This window comes from Balaenoptera ricei, chromosome 2 (assembly GCF_028023285.1).
Source record: "Balaenoptera ricei isolate mBalRic1 chromosome 2, mBalRic1.hap2, whole genome shotgun sequence".
Lineage (NCBI taxonomy): Eukaryota > Metazoa > Chordata > Mammalia > Artiodactyla > Balaenopteridae > Balaenoptera > Balaenoptera ricei.
Genome location: NC_082640.1, coordinates 101425719 through 101444327, shown reverse-complemented (window position 1 = coordinate 101444327; position 18609 = coordinate 101425719). Strand labels below are relative to the sequence as shown.

The 18609-nt window shown below is 42.0% G+C and overlaps 2 protein-coding genes and 1 long non-coding RNA gene across 9 annotated transcripts in view; 1 reads left to right on the top strand and 2 right to left on the bottom strand.

Annotated features, from left to right (window-relative positions):
* The window catches only part of STRC (stereocilin), a 35291-nt gene that overhangs the window by 15617 nt on the left and 1065 nt on the right, over positions 1–18609 (bottom strand). For all 7 annotated transcript variants that reach the window (XM_059913423.1, XM_059913425.1, XM_059913424.1 and 4 more), the window contains exons 2-3: positions 1121–1274; positions 28–813 (exon numbers count right to left, since the gene is read on the bottom strand). In XM_059913423.1, coding sequence (XP_059769406.1) covers positions 28–813; positions 1121–1166 — 832 coding nt within the window. In that variant the 5' untranslated portion in view covers positions 1167–1274. The remainder of the gene's footprint in view (positions 1–27; positions 814–1120; positions 1275–18609) is intronic.
* LOC132359441 (uncharacterized) lies at positions 563–9943 on the top strand. Its single transcript, XR_009500846.1, has 4 exons — positions 563–912; positions 1129–1174; positions 2363–2445; positions 8815–9943. It is a non-coding gene; the product is annotated as an uncharacterized LOC132359441 (long non-coding RNA).
* CATSPER2 (cation channel sperm associated 2) lies at positions 7005–13000 on the bottom strand. Its single transcript, XM_059913433.1, has 4 exons — positions 12666–13000; positions 12310–12366; positions 9470–9681; positions 7005–7139 (listed from the first exon to the last, which is right to left on the bottom strand). Exons 1-4 carry the CDS (start codon positions 12722–12724, stop codon positions 7108–7110), a joined length of 360 nt encoding a protein of 119 aa, XP_059769416.1. The 5' UTR covers positions 12725–13000; the 3' UTR covers positions 7005–7107.

Here is an 18609-nt window from a genome sequence, read left to right as displayed (position 1 = left end):
CCCAGCCCCAGACCTGGCAGCACTCACCTCCCTGGCACTGCCCATTGACATCAGGCTCTGGTTGCCCCAGAATGGAAAAGACCTCATCCTGCAGGGAGTCAGTGACTCGGAGCAGCCCCTCCTGGAAGGTAGCATAGAGGGGGGCCCCCACTGTGCGCAGCAGACCTCCCCAAAGAGCCTCCTCAGAGCCCAGCTCCCCCATGGGAGTGAGCAAAGCCAACAGACCCTGCAAAAGGTGGGGGGCTGGCTCCCTCCCATCGAGGCCTGTGGCATTGGCGGGGTCCACGCTGGGCTGCACCTGCACCAGGGCCTGCCAGCGTGTGCCCTCTAACAACAGCAGCAGAGAAGGCAACCAGTCAGCTGCCAGAACGCAGTCAGAGGGCCCATCACGGGTGCATGGGGGCCTGGTAGGGTTAGGGGGTCCCCCGGGAACTAAGGCTCCCAGCAGCACCTCTGCAAGTCCACCCAGCACACCTGCCTGGTGCCCCAGGAAGTCCCGGGGGGTCTGCTCCTGTCCCAGCAGTGCCAGCACATCCCCCAGCAGCCCCAGCATTGGCTCCCAGTCTGGGCTGCCTCTCAGCGTCACTAAGAAATCATGGAGCCGGAGGGCAGGGGGCTGGAGAGGTGGAGGCTCTCCCACCGGTCCCTCCCCCATTCTCCCAGGCTCAAAGGAAGAAGAAATGTTGGCCAGGAATGCAGAGAACCGTGAGCGGCTGAGGGACCCCTGGGGAGCCTGGTCCAGAACAGAGAGCAATGACTTCAGGAGGGAGAGACCAGGGTCCAGGGACTGAGGCCCAGTAGGGACCGGAGTCACTGTAAGAAAAGAAACCAGAGATCACTGAAGGGGAAAAGCCTGGAACCCAAATTCAGCCCTGCCCTGGAGCCCAGTCCCTGCCTGGATATAAAGATGAGGTGAGAAAGATGGTGAGCTGAGTCCTTTTCAACAACCTACAGTAAGTCTTGGCCTGATTTCTTAACCCTCATTTTCTCCCTTAGCTCCAGTCTCCGCCCCTCTTCCTTGCCCCTTTATTTTTTCTCTAACCACTTAAGCTCTGCATTCTTAAGTCTCTTTCCAGCAACCATCCCCTTCATCCCCAGCCCATCTCACTGTTCCTCTCACCTGCACAGGACAGCAGCAGCAGCAGGGGCCAGAGGCTCAGAGCCATGTTTCCAGGTAAGCGCTGGTACTAGAGGTGAGTTCTGGTTATTCTCACCTTGTGTGGGATAGCCAGGTGAGGGCAGGGCACTGCAGGTGGCCTGAGTCTCCACTGACACTGTAGTGTGGTCTTTCAGGAAACAATATCCGTAACCTGACAGCAGGTTTGTCACCTGAGCCACTGAATACCTGATCCTTTGGCTTTGGAAAAGGGTGTGCCTCTCAGAGGGACCAATGATAGGGGATCCCAGGGGGCCCTCAGAGGAACCCAAGGATATAACTTCAGTTAGGAGCCAGGATGCAGATAGTAGGCAGACATAGAGATGGAGCAGTTCTGGAGATCAGGAATGTAATCTGGGAGGGTCTGCAGAAATATAAGAAATATATATAAATAATATTAAACAAACAATAATAGAAATATAAGGAAAAAAGAGGGTCCAAAGGAGCTAAAAAGCAAGTAGAATTTGAGGGAATTGAAGAAGAAAGGGGGCCAGGAGAACGGATCTGGGCTGCCAGGTGTAAACAGAGAAGAGGAATGAAGACAAAGGTCTGGTCCAAGGATGGAGCATTCAGGAAGAGAGGGGCTTTTGATTCAGTACCCAGAGCCACAAAATGTTAAGAGTTGGGCAGGATTTCAGAGATCACATAGACCAAACCTCTCATCTTATGGATAAGAAAATAGACACAGGAGTGACTTGTTCATTCGGCCATTCAAGTGTTTGGGTTTGCCCTCTGGCTCTCTTCCTGTGGCCCAGGAGAAAGCCCTTAGAAAATTCTGAGGTGAGAAAAGAAATAAACCAGATTAAATGACTATGCAAGGGGGCTATTCCACACACACACACACTCACACACACACACACACACACACACACACACACACACAGAGAGAGAGAGAGAAACTGCTCATAGATCAGAGAGATCCATCTCTCTGATCTGGTCAGGGTGAGAAGTCTTTTCTGCTCTCTGTTTATATATCCCCAAGGCCTTTACCTGACACCAGTTCTAAACAGTAATTCAACACAGGCTCCACTCAAACCATATTCTGCCCTTCTTTCCTTAGAACCCTTCTCTATTCTAAAGCCCAAATCCATACGTTCAAATCCATTATTAATGTGCCTCTGTCCTAGAAGGTCCATTTACGATCATAGAATTTTAGAGCTGGAAAGGACTTGAAGAATCCTCTTGTAAAAACTTCTCATTTTATAGATGAGGAAATGGAGGCCCAAAGAAATAGAATACCTTGGCCCACGCAATCAAAGGAGGTGAGGGCAGTGCTGGGATTTTCCAAGGTGAGTCAAAAAGTTAGAACCAGTGAAATGATCTATTGCATCACTTTGCCAATATTTTCTCTTTGCTCATCAAAGGTACATCTAGTCTGAAAAGCAGAGAGGAGAATCAGAGGAAGAATACGGCCTGGGTTCCCAACAGCTTTCTAGCTCCTGGTTCCAGCCCATTCTGCAATCCACTTGAATTTCCACCCTTGATTTTATAACAACCCTCTTATAATAAATTCTCCTTTTTGCTAATAGGGTAGCAAAAAATGAGATGGCTGGGTTCAAGTCCTGGCTCCAACATATACTAGCAGTGTGTCCTGGGCCGTTTCTAAACCTCTCTGTGGCACAGTGTTCTTTTCTGTAAAAAGGAGAAATACTAGTATAGAGTTGTCATGAGTATTAGATTTGATAAGGCATTTAAAGTATTTAGCACAGTGCCTGGCATTCATTCAAAAAGAGTAAGCACCCATTATGTGCCAGACACTGGTACAGAATAAACATTCACTAAATGTGACTACTATTATTATTAGACTAGCTCAATATGAATTCTTTTATTTGAAACTAAAGAGTCCTAATTAATACAGAAATTGTCACCAAGAAGTAGTGTCTTGAGTGACAGACCTTTAGAACAAGTATGGAACTAGCTGAATCAAGCAGAGAGGGGAACAATGAGGACACCCTCAACCCAGGAGGGGAAATTCTTGGCACTCCACATGATGATGGAGCAATCAGGTTAAGCAATCCTGTGGCTGCCAAGGATTCAGACTATGTGCCAACTGAGGATGAAGTGCTTAGGGTTTATAGCAAAGATATCAGCCTTATTCAATACAAGCAAGTTACTGCTTATACTATGGTAAGGTTCAACAAAAGCAAGACAAGTTCCAATCCTCAGATGAGCAAATGGAAAGACAGAAAACCAGAACCAACAAACTGAAATTACGGGGGTCCAGAGCACGATATTAATCATGTGTGTTGCTAAAGTGAAATGGATTAGATTGGTGGGGTGATTGGAATGCTCTGTGATCTGGCAGTTGGAATGGAGATACTTGCAAGGAGCCAAAGGAGTTGAGAAATCTGAAGCATCCTCAATCCCCCAAATCAACCACAGGGCACGTTCTGTCTGATTAGAACAGAGGCCTCGGGCTTCCCTGGTGGCGCAGTGGTTGAGAATCTGCCTGCCGATGCAGGGGACACGGGTTCGAGCCCTGGTCTGGGAAGATCCCACATGCTGCCGGGCACCTGGGCCCGTGAGCCACAACTGCTGAGCCTGCGCGTCTGGAGCCTGTGCTCCGCAACAAGAGAGGCCATGATGGTGAGAGGCCCGCGCACCGCGATGAAGAGTGGCCCCCCGCTCGCCGCAGCTAGAGGAAGCCCTCGCACAGAAACGAGGACCCAACACAGCCAAAAAAATAAATAAATAAACAATAATTAAAGGTGCTAATAATTAAAAAAAAAAAAAAAAAAAAAGATGATTCAGGAAAAAAAAAAAAAAAAAAGAACAGAGGCCTCCCTTTGTAAAGTGCAATTGTTTTTCTCCCTTTTTGGTTTGCCTTTTGTAACTTAAATATAGATATATATTGCTCCCTAAGGATCCAAGCAGTCCCCAGATCTCTTGCAGTTAGGTGGGGTCAGGTGATTAGTTTTGGCTAATGGATAGAGAATGACCAAAGAATTTAAGAGCTAGTGAATGATGCTCCAGCAATCTCTTCCCTGTTGACATAACCTAGAAACCACACATTGAGATGACAGTGTCATAAGGCCAACTAGCCTAAAGCTCCAGATTATCACACAGCATTTAGAGTAAATTCTTATTTGTGAGTTCTGTTGTAGATTCCTCCGCTCACTGAAATTTATTTGTGACCCCGAAATCAATACCTATGGCATTTTCACAATCATTCACAGACATCTGCAGAGTGGTAAAAAATGTGAGTCGCCTGATGTGTACATCCCCAGCTGAGTTCAAACAAGGCAATACTCCTCTACAGCCATACCACCCTGAATGTGCCTGATCTCATCTTGGAAGCTAAGCAGGGTTGGGCCTGGTTAGTACTTGGATGGGAAACAAGGCAATACTCCACCTTCTTCTCATACTGTAAATCAGTGTCCTTTTCATGATCTATTTAGTGCCACAATTTTAGCATTTTTGTGCTTTTTGTTGGTGATTTCGCTGTTTAAAATGGCCCCCCAGCTTAGTGCTGAAGTGCTTTCTAGTGTTCCTAGGCACAGGAAGGCTGTGATGCACCTTACAGAGAAAACGTGTGTTTGATAAACTTTATTCAAGCATGAGTTATAGTGCTGTTGACAGAGGTCAATGCTAATGAATCAACAACATATATTAAATAAGTTGTCCTTAAACAGGAACACCTTACATAAAACACCATACATAAAAAAAGTTATATATCCATCCATTGATATTTGACAATGTGAGTGATAACTGAAGATCAAAGGGGGAAACTATGTTCCAAAATAAAAGCTTAATACAAACCATATGTGAAAAAATTCAATTGTATCACAATATCTAAATCCTAACTTCACTTCCAAAATGCTCCTGAGGAACATTCATACTTACCTGGCATAGAGCCTGAATCTCTTCCTTGACTTGAGAATACTGGTAAAAGTTATAGCAGGGTTTTTAGGTCAGGGCAAGGATAAAAAGGAAGCTGGAGGAGTAATGGATTCATTGCCAGTGGGGCTTGATCCTCAGACCTTAAAATATTTTTATTTAAGCAGAAAAAGTTTGATTTTGTTTTTGAGCAGATGTTATCACATGGCTCTGGGCTGCTGGAAAGACAATTTGGGGGAAAAAATAGAAGGAGGTAAAAATCACTGTCTTCATGGAAGTTATTTATTATTTGGGGATCTTATGGGGAGGTAGTTAGAACTGGCAGGGATCTCTGTCTTGTTCATTCATTGACATATCCAAACACCTATAACAGTGTCTGGAACATAGGAAAAATTCAAATTTGTTGAATAAATTCCATTCCAATAGAATTGAAACCAGATCATTTTTGTTAAGGAAGGAGTTAAAGAATGAGGCAGCATGCACGGGCCATTCATTTGAGAAGGTTAACTATAGAAAGCAGGAAGGGATCAGTCATCACATAGCTATAAAGCAGTGCTTTTTGAAACTTTAATGTGCATATGTAACACCTGATTCAATAGGCCCTGAGGATGGGACCTGAGATTCTGCGCTTCTAACAAGTCAGGTGAAGCCAATTCTGCTGGTCCTCAGACCACACTTTGAGCAAAGCTACTCAATGATACTACTCGATGAGCATTTACTTTGTGGATAGCACATGTAAGATTTATTAAATACTTCCTTATTCTGTTTTATTATATTTATTGTATTCTGATTGCTGGGTTCAATGGATGCTCCAATCCAGATCTTACTGGACCATTCCTTTCTTGAAATTCTAGGGACATTACTCTAGAATGATTATCCTCCTGTCTCTTCAGTTCTTCCCTCTCAGGCCTTTTTCTGGCTCCTCCTCCTCCTATTCCTTAAGTGTTCCCGTTTCTCAGGTTTCTCTCTCCAATCCTTATTTCTTCTATTTGTACTTAATAGAAATTCTTTGTTATCTCTAATTCTATTTGATTCCTTTGGGGTTTCTAGGTATACAATTGTGTCTAAAAATAGTATTTGTAGTTCTTCTTTCCAAGTATTTATTTCTTACTATAAGATTTTAATATTTAATATTATATAGTGACATTTATTTTTAAAACATTTTTGTTTTGTCCCACATTTTATGGGGAACGACTAAAATGCTTTTCCTTGAAACATAATGTTGGTTATTGGTTTCAAATAATCTTTTCTTACTTTATTTTAAAAATTGAGATCTAATTCACATAAAATTTACCATTTTAAAGAACACAATTCAGTGTTTCATGTATTCCTCATACATGTGTATGTTCACACATGTTAAGCACTCAATTAGTGATAGAATTTTTAATAATAAACATGTCTAAAGACTTGAGTCATCCAACAATGGAACATGATCCCCTCTAGATAATAAGTCACCAGCAGCTAGAAACATTAAAACATTGGATAATCCCCTTTCAGTGACGTTCTATATAAAAAGTGTTTCTACTTTGACAGTAGATTGACTCTAAAAAATCTGTGGGACATACTGATTTGCCCCGCCCCCTACAGAACAGAATCACTGCCCTCAGAAAAGGCAAGGAAATGGAATAAAGGGACGCTCTTTTGGCCCAGAAACAGGTGAAAATGATGTTTGATTGAAGTTAATGGTGCCCAGGAGAAGCAATGTTCTTAGAGTAGCAATGGAAACAACAGTTCTCAATTAGTTACACTCACAGCTCCTGGGGTCTCCTTACCCCCAACCCCCAGGGTCCTGTACCCACCAGTGACGGAGAAGGTGAAATTAGGACTCTAGCAGGAAGTAGATGCTATAGAAAAGGTGGGGGTTATAGTGACAAAGCCAAGGAAAGAGTGAGACTCAGGAGCTGTGGAAAAGGTAGAAAGCCAAGGACCATGGGCCTCACTGGCATCTGAACTTTCACCTGATCTTATATTTTCAGTATCCCCTATGTCTCAGAGACAGACCACTGCACAATTATCAGCAGGATTTATTAGACATTTATACTTTGAATTCTCCATTTCCAACACTTCCCTTCATTAATTTTTGCCAAAGATAGCGAAGTCATCCGCTGTCAGCTTTACTTGTCTTCAAAGTTCATCAGTGCCTGCACTGTAAAGAAACAGACTGTGAGGCTGGAGAGCTAAGACTATTCAGAACATACAAATGTTTGGTGAAGACCCTGTTTTTCTGGGTTCTAGGTTTCCACTCAAATTTTTACTAATCTTTACTCTAAATTAAGCCATATGAGTCTGTCCTCTTTGCCACAGATGAATTAATCAGGATTAAAGAAGCCATCTTGCTACCTTCGCCACCCTTTCACCCTGTTCTCCCCAGAACAAATGGGGAGGCAAGGCTGAGGACATTTGGAAAGAGCAGAATAACAATGCAACATTCTGAAGTAGGCAAAGCCTGTCTGACTTCCTGCTCTAAATTCCATGTTCCAATGTTATAAATTCCTCTTATTGCTCTCCTGTGCCCACCACACACACATTCCTCTTCCCCCATTGATATTTTCACTTTGGGTTGACTTCAGCTAGGTATTAGAAGGATAACACTAATCCACATTAAATTGTTAAAAAAAAAATTGCCCCTAACTCTTCTAGTTTTTGTATTTTTAGAGGGAAAATTCATTGATCCAAATTAATCTCTAGGTGGTGAAATCTCAAATGAGAAATTTAGGGAAAATAATTTTGAGCAGGTAGTTCTCAGCTTAAATCAAACTTTACTATTTTTTTTTAGAGAATTTTTTAAAAATTAATTTATTTTATTTATTTTATTTTTGGCTGTGTTGAGTCTTCACTGCTGCGCGAGGGCTTTCTCTAGTTGTGGCGAGCGGGGGCTACTCTTCGTTGTGGTGCGCGGGCTTCTCATTGTGGTGGTTTCTCTTGTTGCAGAGCACGGGCTCTAGGTACGCGGGCTTCAGTAGCTGTGGCACATGGTCTCAGTAGTTGTGGTTCGTGGGCTCTAGAGCACAGGCTCAGTAGTTGTGGCGCACGGGCTTAGTTCCTCTGCGGCATGTGGGATTTTCCTGGAACAGGGCTCGAACCCATGTCCCCTGCATTGGCAGGCGGATTCTTAACCTCTGCATCACCAGGGAAGTCCCAACTTTACTATTTTTTAAAAACATTTATTTATTTGGCTGTGTTGGGTCTTAGCTGCGGCACACAGGATCTTCCTTGCGGCGCATGGGCTTCTCTCTCTAGCTGTGGCACGCGTGCTCAGTAGTTGTGGCTCATGGGCTTGGTTGCCCCATGGCATGTGGAATCTTCGCTCCCCAACCAGGGATCAAACGTGTATCCCCTGCATTGAAAGGCGGTTTCTTGACCACTGGACCACCAGGGAAGTCCCAAACTTTACTATTTTAATCACATATTTTCTCTGCATAGGCTTGACTGTAGAAGGGACTGAAAGGAAGAGGAGTCTGTAATTCATAAACCTCTTGAGGACAGTGGGCACTTGTGGGCTTTCTGCTGACTGTCTAATCCCTATAGCTATTGAACTTGAGCCTGAGGCCCTTACTGTTGAGGTCTGAAAGGTGACCTTCAAAGAGAAGCAACATGTACAAAAGGGGGCAGGCTGCCCAAATAGAGTGAGAGCCCACCTTATCCTAATTTCCAGCAGCTGGAACTGGATACTCTCCTCTTGGGAAATAAGCTCTCAGACCTAACAGGATTTAGGTGTCCCCTACCAGAGAAGCAGGGTTGCCAGGTCCTCACTAGGTTAGAAGAAATCCGGACATATGCCCAGAATGTGACATACCAAACTGTGAATTTGCCTTTTTTAGGTGTGAGGTGGAAATTCAGAGGCTGAGGTGCCAAAACAGCAAACACCCTTCTTCTCCCCAGTTATATATGCTACTCCAATGGACTTAACTCCTGGTCTCCATGGCTGCCCTAAATCCATACCTGCAAACTCTTGCAACCGCTTACGCTCCTCTAGGTTGTACTGAAGCTTTTCTAGCAACTCAAAATATCGGAAGAGTGAATCCCTAGGCCAAACAACACGTTCACCCTGATCCATATCCATTAGCCCAGGCAGATTCTGGTGCACACGAGTCTCCCAGTCCAACTGACCTGGAGGGAGAAATGCTTCTCAAAAACATATCTAGATTCGTGGAAGTTGGATAAAAGCTGATCAACTCTATGGGGGCAGGTGAGGAGAAAGCAGGGATGAAAGAGGATATAGGAAGGAGAGAGAGAAAAGTATGTATCACCAAGACACCACTTTTACAATAAACAAAGAGAGCCACAACCATACTTTTCCAAAGTGCAGCAGAAGCACAGGGGAAATGAAGAAGCGTGAAGAAAGTAAAAAAGGCTGGAAAATCGGACTGGTGGAGAAAATTGGGAAATTTGCATAGTGGGAGAGTTCCTATTAAGACTGGGATGTCTCATGGAGAAGAGGAGTCTGAATTCAACTGGGAGAAACCCTTGGCTTACCAACAGGGTCATAATATCTGGAGTCAGAAGAAGAGGAACAGTAGGAAGATGAATATGAGGAGGAAGAGGAAAATGCAGACTTCTTCATTTTTGACAAGGACTTCTTTGGTTTTGACTTAGATGCTCTTGAACTCTCTTTAGTGGTACTGTGTTTGGACTCTTCTTTAGAAGCTACAGTTAAGTCCAAAGATTCCCCTTGTTGATTGGCATCTCTGTAAGTGAAAGGCAAAATTTTATTGCTTCAAATACATTTACACGATATGGCTAGTTCTTTCATTATTCTAATTCTGGCCCTGGCCTAAAGCTAGGACTTAAGGCAATGAAGGCCAAACTGCTCCCAAAACCTAAGTTTAAGCACATCCAACCTAAATTATCCCATGTCATGTATCCCTATTAGTGCCCCTCACCACATAACGTCTGTGCTCAGTCTTACTCGGGCTTCCACGTTCCACACCCCACCTTATTTTGCAAAGTTTTAGCCCCCCACCCCTTGGCCCTATGCCTATTACACCACAACTATAGCCTCTGCCCCCTCGATTCCATCTCTTAATATTAGAGGGACCTTGGGCTCAGCTCTTTATATCTTCTCCATCTACAGTTGCTCCTTTGGTGATCTCATCTCCTGAGTTCAAATGCCTACTAGATGCAAATTTAAGCCTCTTGTCCAGACCTCACTCCTTAATCCAGACTTGTATATACAACTTTTATTCACTTAGCACCACTTGAATGTCTAAGGACATCTCAAATTCAATCAAAACTGAACTCTCTGCCCACCAAACCTCTTCCACCCACAGCCCTCCCCATCTCAGCTAATCAACCCTTCCAGTTGCTTGGGTCAGAACTTTCATCCTTAATTCTTCTCTCATACTCCACATCCAATCCATCAAGAAAGCCTGTTGAGGGCTTCCCCAGTGGCACAGTGGTTAAGAATCCGCCTGCCAATGCAAAGGACACGGGTTTGAGCCCTGGCCCGGGAAGATCCCACATGCCGCGGAGCAACTAAGTCCATGTGCCACAACTACTGAGCCTGAGCTCTAGAGTCCGCAAGCCACAACTACTGAGCCCACGTGCCACAACTACTGAAGCGTGTGCGCCTAGAGCCTGTGCTCTGCAACAAGAGAAGCCACGACAATGAGAAGCCCACACACTGCAATGAAGAGTAGCCCCGGCTCACCGCAACTAGAGAAAGCCCACACACAGCAATGGAGACCCCACACAGCCAAAAATAAAAAATAAAATAAAATAAATAAAAAATTAAAAAAAAAAAAAAAAGCCTGTTGACTCTACCTTCAAAATATATCTTCTCTCACTAGTACCACTGGTACCACTCTGGTCTGAGCCATTAACGCCTCTTGCCTGTATAGCAGCATAGCCTCCTAACTCATCTCTCTGCTTCTTCGTTTATTCTTCCCTCAGTTTATCATCAACACAGCAACCAGACTAATCCTTCTTAAATGTAAGTCACTGTATGTCACTGCTCCGCTGTTCCCCATTTCACCCGAAATCAAAGCCTAAGTCCTCACAATGGTCCCCACAGCCCTACAGGATCAGGTCCCCATTACCTCTCTGACCTCATCTCCTATCATTCTCCCCCCTACTTTCTCTGCTTCAGTCACAGTAGCTTCCTTGCTATTTCTCAAACGCACCAGGCATGCTTCTGTTTTAGGACCTTTGTACTAGCTGTTCCGTCTGCCTATAATACTCTTCCCATAGATATCCACATAGTAATCCCCTGACCTCCTCCAAGTCTTTGCTCAAATGTTACCTTTTCAGAGGCCACCCTGACTACCTTGTTTAAAATTACAACCCATATGCAACCCCCCCTCTTATACTCCAATCCCCCTTAACCTGTTCTACTTTCTACTTTTTTATAATGCTTATCATATTTTTAAATTTATTTTTTATTGAAGTATAGTTGAGTTACAATGTTGTGTTAATTTCTGCTTATAGCAAAGTGACTCAGTTATACACACATATATACATTCTTTTTATATTCAATGCTTATATTTTAATGTGTTAATTTTCTTATTAATATGATTATTGTTTACTGTCTCTTTCCTCCTACTAGTATATAAGCTCCATGAGAACGGCATTATTGTTTATTTTGTTCACTGATATACTCTGAGCAACTAATAAGCATTCAATAATTATTTGTTGATGGATTTCTTATTTCTCCTTCTGCTCCCTTGTCCTGAACCCTGCTGAACACTCAGGGTCTTGAATAACATGTTTCATGGAAGGTACTTTTATTAGTTTCCTGTGGCTGCTGTAGGAAATTACCACAAACTTGGTAGCTTAAAACAACAGAAATTTATTCTCTCACAATTCTGGAAGCCGGAAGTCTGAAATCAATGTGTCAACAGGGCCATACTCCCTTTGGAATCTCAAAGGGAGAAGGTTCCTTGCTTCTTCTTGCTTCTGGCAGTTGCCTTGCATCCACTGGCTTCCTTTGGCTTGTGGTTGTATCACTCCAATCTCTATCTCTATCTCTATCTCGACATCTTCTCCTATTCTCTATGTCTATGTCTTCTCTCCTGTCTCTTAAATCCAGTGACCCTTGTCACTGGATTTATTGCCCACCTGGATAATCCAGAATGATCACATCTCAAGATCCTTAATTTAATTGCATCTGCAAAGACCCTTTTTCCAAATAAGGTCATGTTCACAGGTTCCGGGAGTTAGGACATGGACATATCTTTTTGGATATGCCACCATTCAACCCACTACAATAAATAGTTATTGAATGAATGAATTCTCTCTCAAAGCCAATCTTCACCTTTGGTTTTCTACCCTTTCCTCCTTCATGTGTGTCCATCCCACTTCACATATACACTCCTAACCTGGCATCCATTTTGCTAACACCTGACCTCTGTGCCTCGGGGATTAGGTTTTGTCTCCTGCAAAGCAAAAAACACAAAAGAGTGAAGAGAGTTACACTGAAGCAGGAGTGTAGTAAGGAAAAAAGAATTCTGATCATCCAGTGAGGAGAATAAGTTGTAGTAAAGAAGTGAAGAAGAGTGGGGAAGCCCTGACAGTGGATAAAGAATCCGGCAATATTTTAGAGCTGGGGAATTCTAACTCTGAGGCAAATCTGTCACAAAGGGGAAAATGGCATTGCGGCCAAGGAGCAGAAACAGAGAATGAGATCAGGGCACCCTCAAGAACTAAAGTTGGGTTTGAAAATGGGGAAGCAGACCTCTGGATAATCTGCCGCTTGAATATGTCGGCTTTGTGCTGAACCTCCAGGTGTGTCATCTCCTCGTTCAGCTCATTTCTGATATTCTGGAAGTTAGTAACTGCCCCAAAGGGCCATTAGGAGTTGGGAGATGGTGGTGACTAGACCTGGGGAGAGGGCTTGGGTGGGGAGAAACCAAGTGAAATATCCATTCCAGGCCCCGCACTTTCCTGTTACATCGGGTTCTCTCTCTCCGTAATTCACCAATCCTAGCTTTCGCTCTAATTTCTTCCCAAACACCCCTCTCACCAAGTTTCACCTCTTCTATGCTTACCCATCATGGCTACTATGATGTTTCGAAAGATAATGGAACCAAGTAACAACCAGAGGATGACATAGATGCTGCTGAAGGTGCGGCTGACTTCAGGCACCTTCCAGGTATCCTGAAGCAGTGCATACCAGTGATCCATAGTAAAGAGAATGAACACTGTCACTACGGAATTCAGCAGGTCCCTAAAGAAAAAGGAGGTGTGTGTATAGACAGAGAGAGCTAATTCTCTAAGAAATAGTACCATTCTTACTCTCAAAGCAACATAAGAGCATTTTTTTGTAGTTTGCTCTGACTTTAGCTCCTTTTCTACCATACTCAATTTTTTACCTAATCTTTCTTCAGTTTGAGATTGTTTTATTAGGTTTTCCTTTATCATGAATAATCTATGAATAGCTCTCACCATTCCGTCAGTGCCTGGGGCACAGTAGGTATTTAATACATAGGTATTAACTGAATGTTTAAAAATTGAATCACCAACTACACATCACTTTTTTGTAAGTTAATTCTCCACTGTTCTATGGACTTCACCTAACGGAAAGTCACTTACAAATTTAGCAAACATCATGCCTACTTGGTTTGTTGGCATGAACTGACAGTCAAGTAAATGGATGGATATGTGACATAAACATGGGATTCCAAATAATGAATGATAATGAATATATCACAAAAGGTCTCAGGAAGATATCTAAATTTTCCTTCTTATCCCTCCATATACAGATTATTGAAAACATCAGAGCCTGAATAGAATGAATTCTAGGACTTCCCCAAGTCAATACTCTTACAAAACTACCTGTTAGTCTAAGATAGAGACCTGAGAGGTGCTGACAAGATTGGATTCCAATTCACAAATGACATTGTCTCCTCTAAATCCAAATTGACTTTCTACTAGTAATTAGTGTTCTCTAGACAAAAAGCTTATCAGGATTTTACTTTTGAAAGAATTTAAGTGTGTGCATGTGTAATCTCTACATTTAAGAGATTGGGGTAAAACCAGTGACCATGTTTGAGGTCATAGTAACATTTACTGATCACTTATAATGTGTGAAATGCTGTGCTAAATGCCTAAATGAATTACCTCATTTATCCCTACACTCTTATGAAGTAGTACTACTTTTAATCCCATTTTTCAAAAGAGGTAACTGAGACATAGAAACCAGGGCTTAACCACTGGAGTATACTGCTATTTAAAGATGAGGGTAAGTTTGAATTTGCAAAACCCAAAGCAAACCAGGAATACCTGACCTATCCTCAAAATTGGAGCTAATACCACTCACTATTCCTTCGCTTTCTCTTTACCTCTCCTTACTGTGTTCTATTCCCGTTTTTTACAATATACTATACTTTTTTTATTATTGTACTTTGGACTAGCTTCCCAGTCTCATGCCCAAATTCTCTCCCCCAACCCAGGCTTCCCCCAGTCCTGCATACGAGAAGAACATGTGATACTCCAGGTCCTGGCGAGTTGAACGGGTGTAATTCTCGAAGAAGTAGACACCAGCCACGGCAAAAATGTAGAAGAAGATGAGCAGCAACATCAAGAGGAAGGTCATGCTCTAGAGGCCATGACCTTGAGTCAGAGCTGGGCCAGACTAGGCTGATCTCCACCTACAGCCTAGTCAGACCCACCCTGGAAATCCCCCACCAAACCCTCACTTCTAGCCTGAGCCCAGTCATCTCTAGAACACAGCAGCTTGTCCCTAGCCCTTTCTCATCAACAACATTTCACAGGGTCTTTCATTGCCTTCTTTCATCCACCCAGACTGTTTCATGTTAAACCCCCATGTTGATCCACCTTGCCCACTTGATACAGCTGCAGCAGTCAAATCACCTTGAGGGCCCTGACCAGGGCCAAAATAATGACTCGAACTTGACGGAATCGTGCAAAGAGTTTAAGAGACCTTAGCACCCGGCAGATCCTCAGCAACTGGAGCCATACGGAATGGCTTGTTACCCCTACCAGCACCACAACCTCAGGAATCAGGGACTGTAGGAAACACACAGATCATGAGTAAAATATACCCCAAAGCACCCACGCACAGTTGCCCCTTCTTTATCTCTTCATTGTCATAGTTCCTTGGTCATTATCCTTTGAAAAGCATTCTCTTGGGGACTGTTTCCTATTCAGCCTTTCTATAAGAAATTACTTGAACCCTGCACTTCAACTTGCTCAGACATTAAAAGGGGATAAATACAGTGCTTAACTCATTGAGTTGTTGTGGAGCTCAAATTTTTAAAAATGCATGAAAAACAGGATAGTTCCTGACATTTAGTAAGTGGTTAGTAACTGGTAGATGTTATTGCTGGGGTTAATGTTGTGATCAGATTCTTCCTTGCTCCTAATACCAACAACTCCTACCATACCTGACTTCTAGAGAAAAAAAAAATCAAAATAAGGAGGTTAGGTACATTTCTATTTGTTTCTTCCTGTGCTCTAATTATCTTAACTTTTCTTGTCTTTGATTCACATAGGCACATTTCTCAGCCCAGTAAACTAATCTTCAGGATATCTATCCTTACCAATATGGTGACAACAAAGTCAAAGACATTCCAGGCATTCTTCCAGAAGAGGAAAAAGCTGGACAGCCACATAAGAAGGATCTCCAAGATGAAAACAAGCAAGATGAACCAAGCTGCCACCTCCAGAGTCAGCTTCAGTGGCCACAGTTGGGTATTTGAGGATTCGAGCAATTCTGTGAGAATAGAGCAAAGGATGAGTAAAGGGTAAAGAAGCAGGAAGCTGAATGATAGAGAATGATCAGCAACTGTTAAAAACCACAGTTGTGCCCACTGCTATGTCATTTGTCTTTTGAGTTTCTCTTCTTAATGCCGTTGTTGCTTCAGCCTGTGAAATTCAGGGGAGGACAGAATCGAACATGAAAAATAGCTACAACTCATCTCCTGCTGGTACTGGTACGTTTAACAGCTGCAAGTTACTGCCTTCCCACTCTGGGGTCAGAGAGCCACCAAGGGATTGCTCTCTTTTTTTTTTTTTATTAAATGATGTTTAATTAATTAATTAGTTAATGTTTATTTATTTATTTATGGCTGAGTTAGGTCTTCGTTTCTGTGCGAGGGCTTTCTCTAGTTGCGGAGAGCGGGGGCCACTCTTCATCGCGGTGCGCGGGCCTCTCACTATCGCGGCCTCTCTTGTTGCGGAGCACAAGCTCCAGATGCGCAGGCTCAGTAATTGTGGCTCACGGGCTTAGTTGCTCAGCGGCATGTGGGATCCTCCCAGACCAGGGCTCGAACCCGCGTCCCCTGCACCGGCAGGCAGATTCTCAACCACTGCGCCACCAGGGAAGCCCAGGATTGCTCTCTTAACGACCACCAACCCTGTCTGTTCTGTTACCCTGGTACCAAACTTCATGAAGAAGCAATAGGTCTTGAGAAAAGAACGCAAATGTAGGGCCATGATATGGAAAGTGTTTTATAACAGATCTAGGAACAAGAAGCCAGATTCATGGGGCATATTAGGTTACAATAAGAAATTACTTGGTTCTTTGTTACTTTTAAAGCTTCCCCTTTCTACTCTGCCTAAAATTGATTTTATTCTGCAAAGCAAATTGAATCCTATACTTTCTCTCTAGAACCTAATTATTTGCTAACTTCAATTCCTTAACTCATTTGCCTTCATCTTTCAACCCTCTTCACCTCTTCTATACATTTAATAGATGTATATCATGCTGTAGAAAAAAGCATTGAGATCAAAATAGGTTTAAAAGCTAAATAAAATCTTCTCTTTGAAACAGAACAATCTGAGAGCCTCCAAATGCACTATGACTGATATGCCTGGCAGTTAATAGAGACAAGAGAATACTCAATCACCCTGAACAACACAAATTGCTGTGTAGATTTTGACACTTACAGTTTTAAATTGTTATTGCTTTTAGCAATGTTTTGGCTAATTACATTAACGAAGTAAGGAACACTGATGTTGAAATACAACTTAATGAAGAGCAAAAGAATAATTCTGCAAGTTTATCTCAAGACAATCTTCATCAGATTCTATAAATTGCATTCATCTGATAGAAAATTTTATATGGTGCATCAAGATATCTCTAGAACCTCAAAAATCAGTGTTTAAATTATAATAATGTTGTACTCAGTTTTTTGTTGGAAATAAGGACTATTCACACTCACGATGTGTTATTTTCAGAGAAGGACTTGCAAATGAGCCAAATCTTTTTTCTTTTCTCACTCTCTCACCATTTAGAAACAAAATATGAAAATTATAAAAATAAGCCCATTGATGTTTAAAGTGCAAAGTAGAATTACCAATATCATTGTGGAAGTAGATTTTTTTTCTATTTTTTTATGCCCAAACACATAATTAAATTTCCACCTACACTTTAACATATAACATGTATTTAACATACAATACACAATGTTGTAAACCTAAAACTAATATATGTTATATCTAAACTTTTTAAAAGAAACAGAAAATTTAGAAATATAATACATAGGGAATTCCCTGGCAGTCCAGGGTCCAGTGGTTCGGACTCGGTGCTTTCACTGCCATGGGCCCAGGTTCAATCCCTGGTCAGGCAACTAAGATCTCGCAAGCCACTTGACACAGACAAAAAAAACCCAAAAAACCATAAATTAAATATATTTGATCCCCAAACCGAACTTAATATATAATGTCACTTAAAAATTCATTTGTAGACAAATCATATATTTTCTTTAAAAAAAGCATGATCACTTATAAAATGGCAAAAGTAAAAATTTGCTTACATTTTATGATTATTAAAATTATATAATAAACACTAAAATACAATATTTAGCAACATGTTGGTCTAAATTATCATTTTTACTTCAACTTGCTTCTCCATATCACAGAAAAAATGTGATAAAATAAAATGATTAAAATTACTATGGAGGTTTTCAAGGTTATATATGTTTTTCTGGGAAACAAAATCATAAGACAAAAAAGATTGGGGAGCTTTGATCTAGAGAACTGTTTGTTCCTTATCTATAACAGCATTCTTTATGATCTGGAAAATTGCTTTTTAAAAGTCTAAACAAAGTCTTAATGTTTATCACACGAATTAGTCTATTCAAAGAAATCTGTCACAAATTATTTCCCTTTGCAAAATCCCTCCTGTGTTTCTACCATGAGAATGTACTTAATAAGATACAATTTTCATGAGCTTGCCAGGTGATTCCCACTCAGGCAATCCACCTATCCTCTGGCACAGTGATAATGTTTCATATTCAGCTGTTTTACCAAAAAGAATGGTTAGTGCTATTCTATTTTGATTTGTCTGTTAGATCCAGGGAATCCCATATATTTACTGCTATTTACTTTATTCCAAGGCTGAAATCTATATCCCTAATCCCACAAGGCAAATACTTGCCAATTATCATTATCAAAGCATATAGTATACCGCAGTTGATCAATGACACCAAATACTGTTGTGTATTTAAATGCCTTTGACCTGATTCCATTAAAAGACTAATTTTTTTAAATTTACTTTTAATTTTTATTATTTATTTTTTGGCTGTGTTGGGTCTTCGTTGCTGCGCGGGCTTTCTCTAGTTGCGGCGAGTGGGGGCTACTCTTTGTTGCGGTGCACAGGCTTCTCTTAGGGCTCTAGAGTACAGGCTCAGTCGTCGTGGTGCACAGGCTTAGTT

Excerpts from the sequence above, each read along its gene's own strand:
- CATSPER2 (XM_059913433.1), bottom strand. The coding sequence starts at position 12,724 with ATGACACACCTGGAGGTTCAGCACAAAGCCGACATATTCAAGCGGCAG. Across the intron at positions 12,367-12,665 it reads AAGCGGCAGATTATCCAGAG|GAGACAAAACCTAATCCCCG; the intron begins GTCTGCTTCCCC and ends TTTGCTTTGCAG. Across the intron at positions 7,140-9,469 it reads CAGATATTATGACCCTGTTG|TGCAGGCACTGATGAACTTT; the intron begins GTAAGCCAAGGG and ends GTTTCTTTACAG.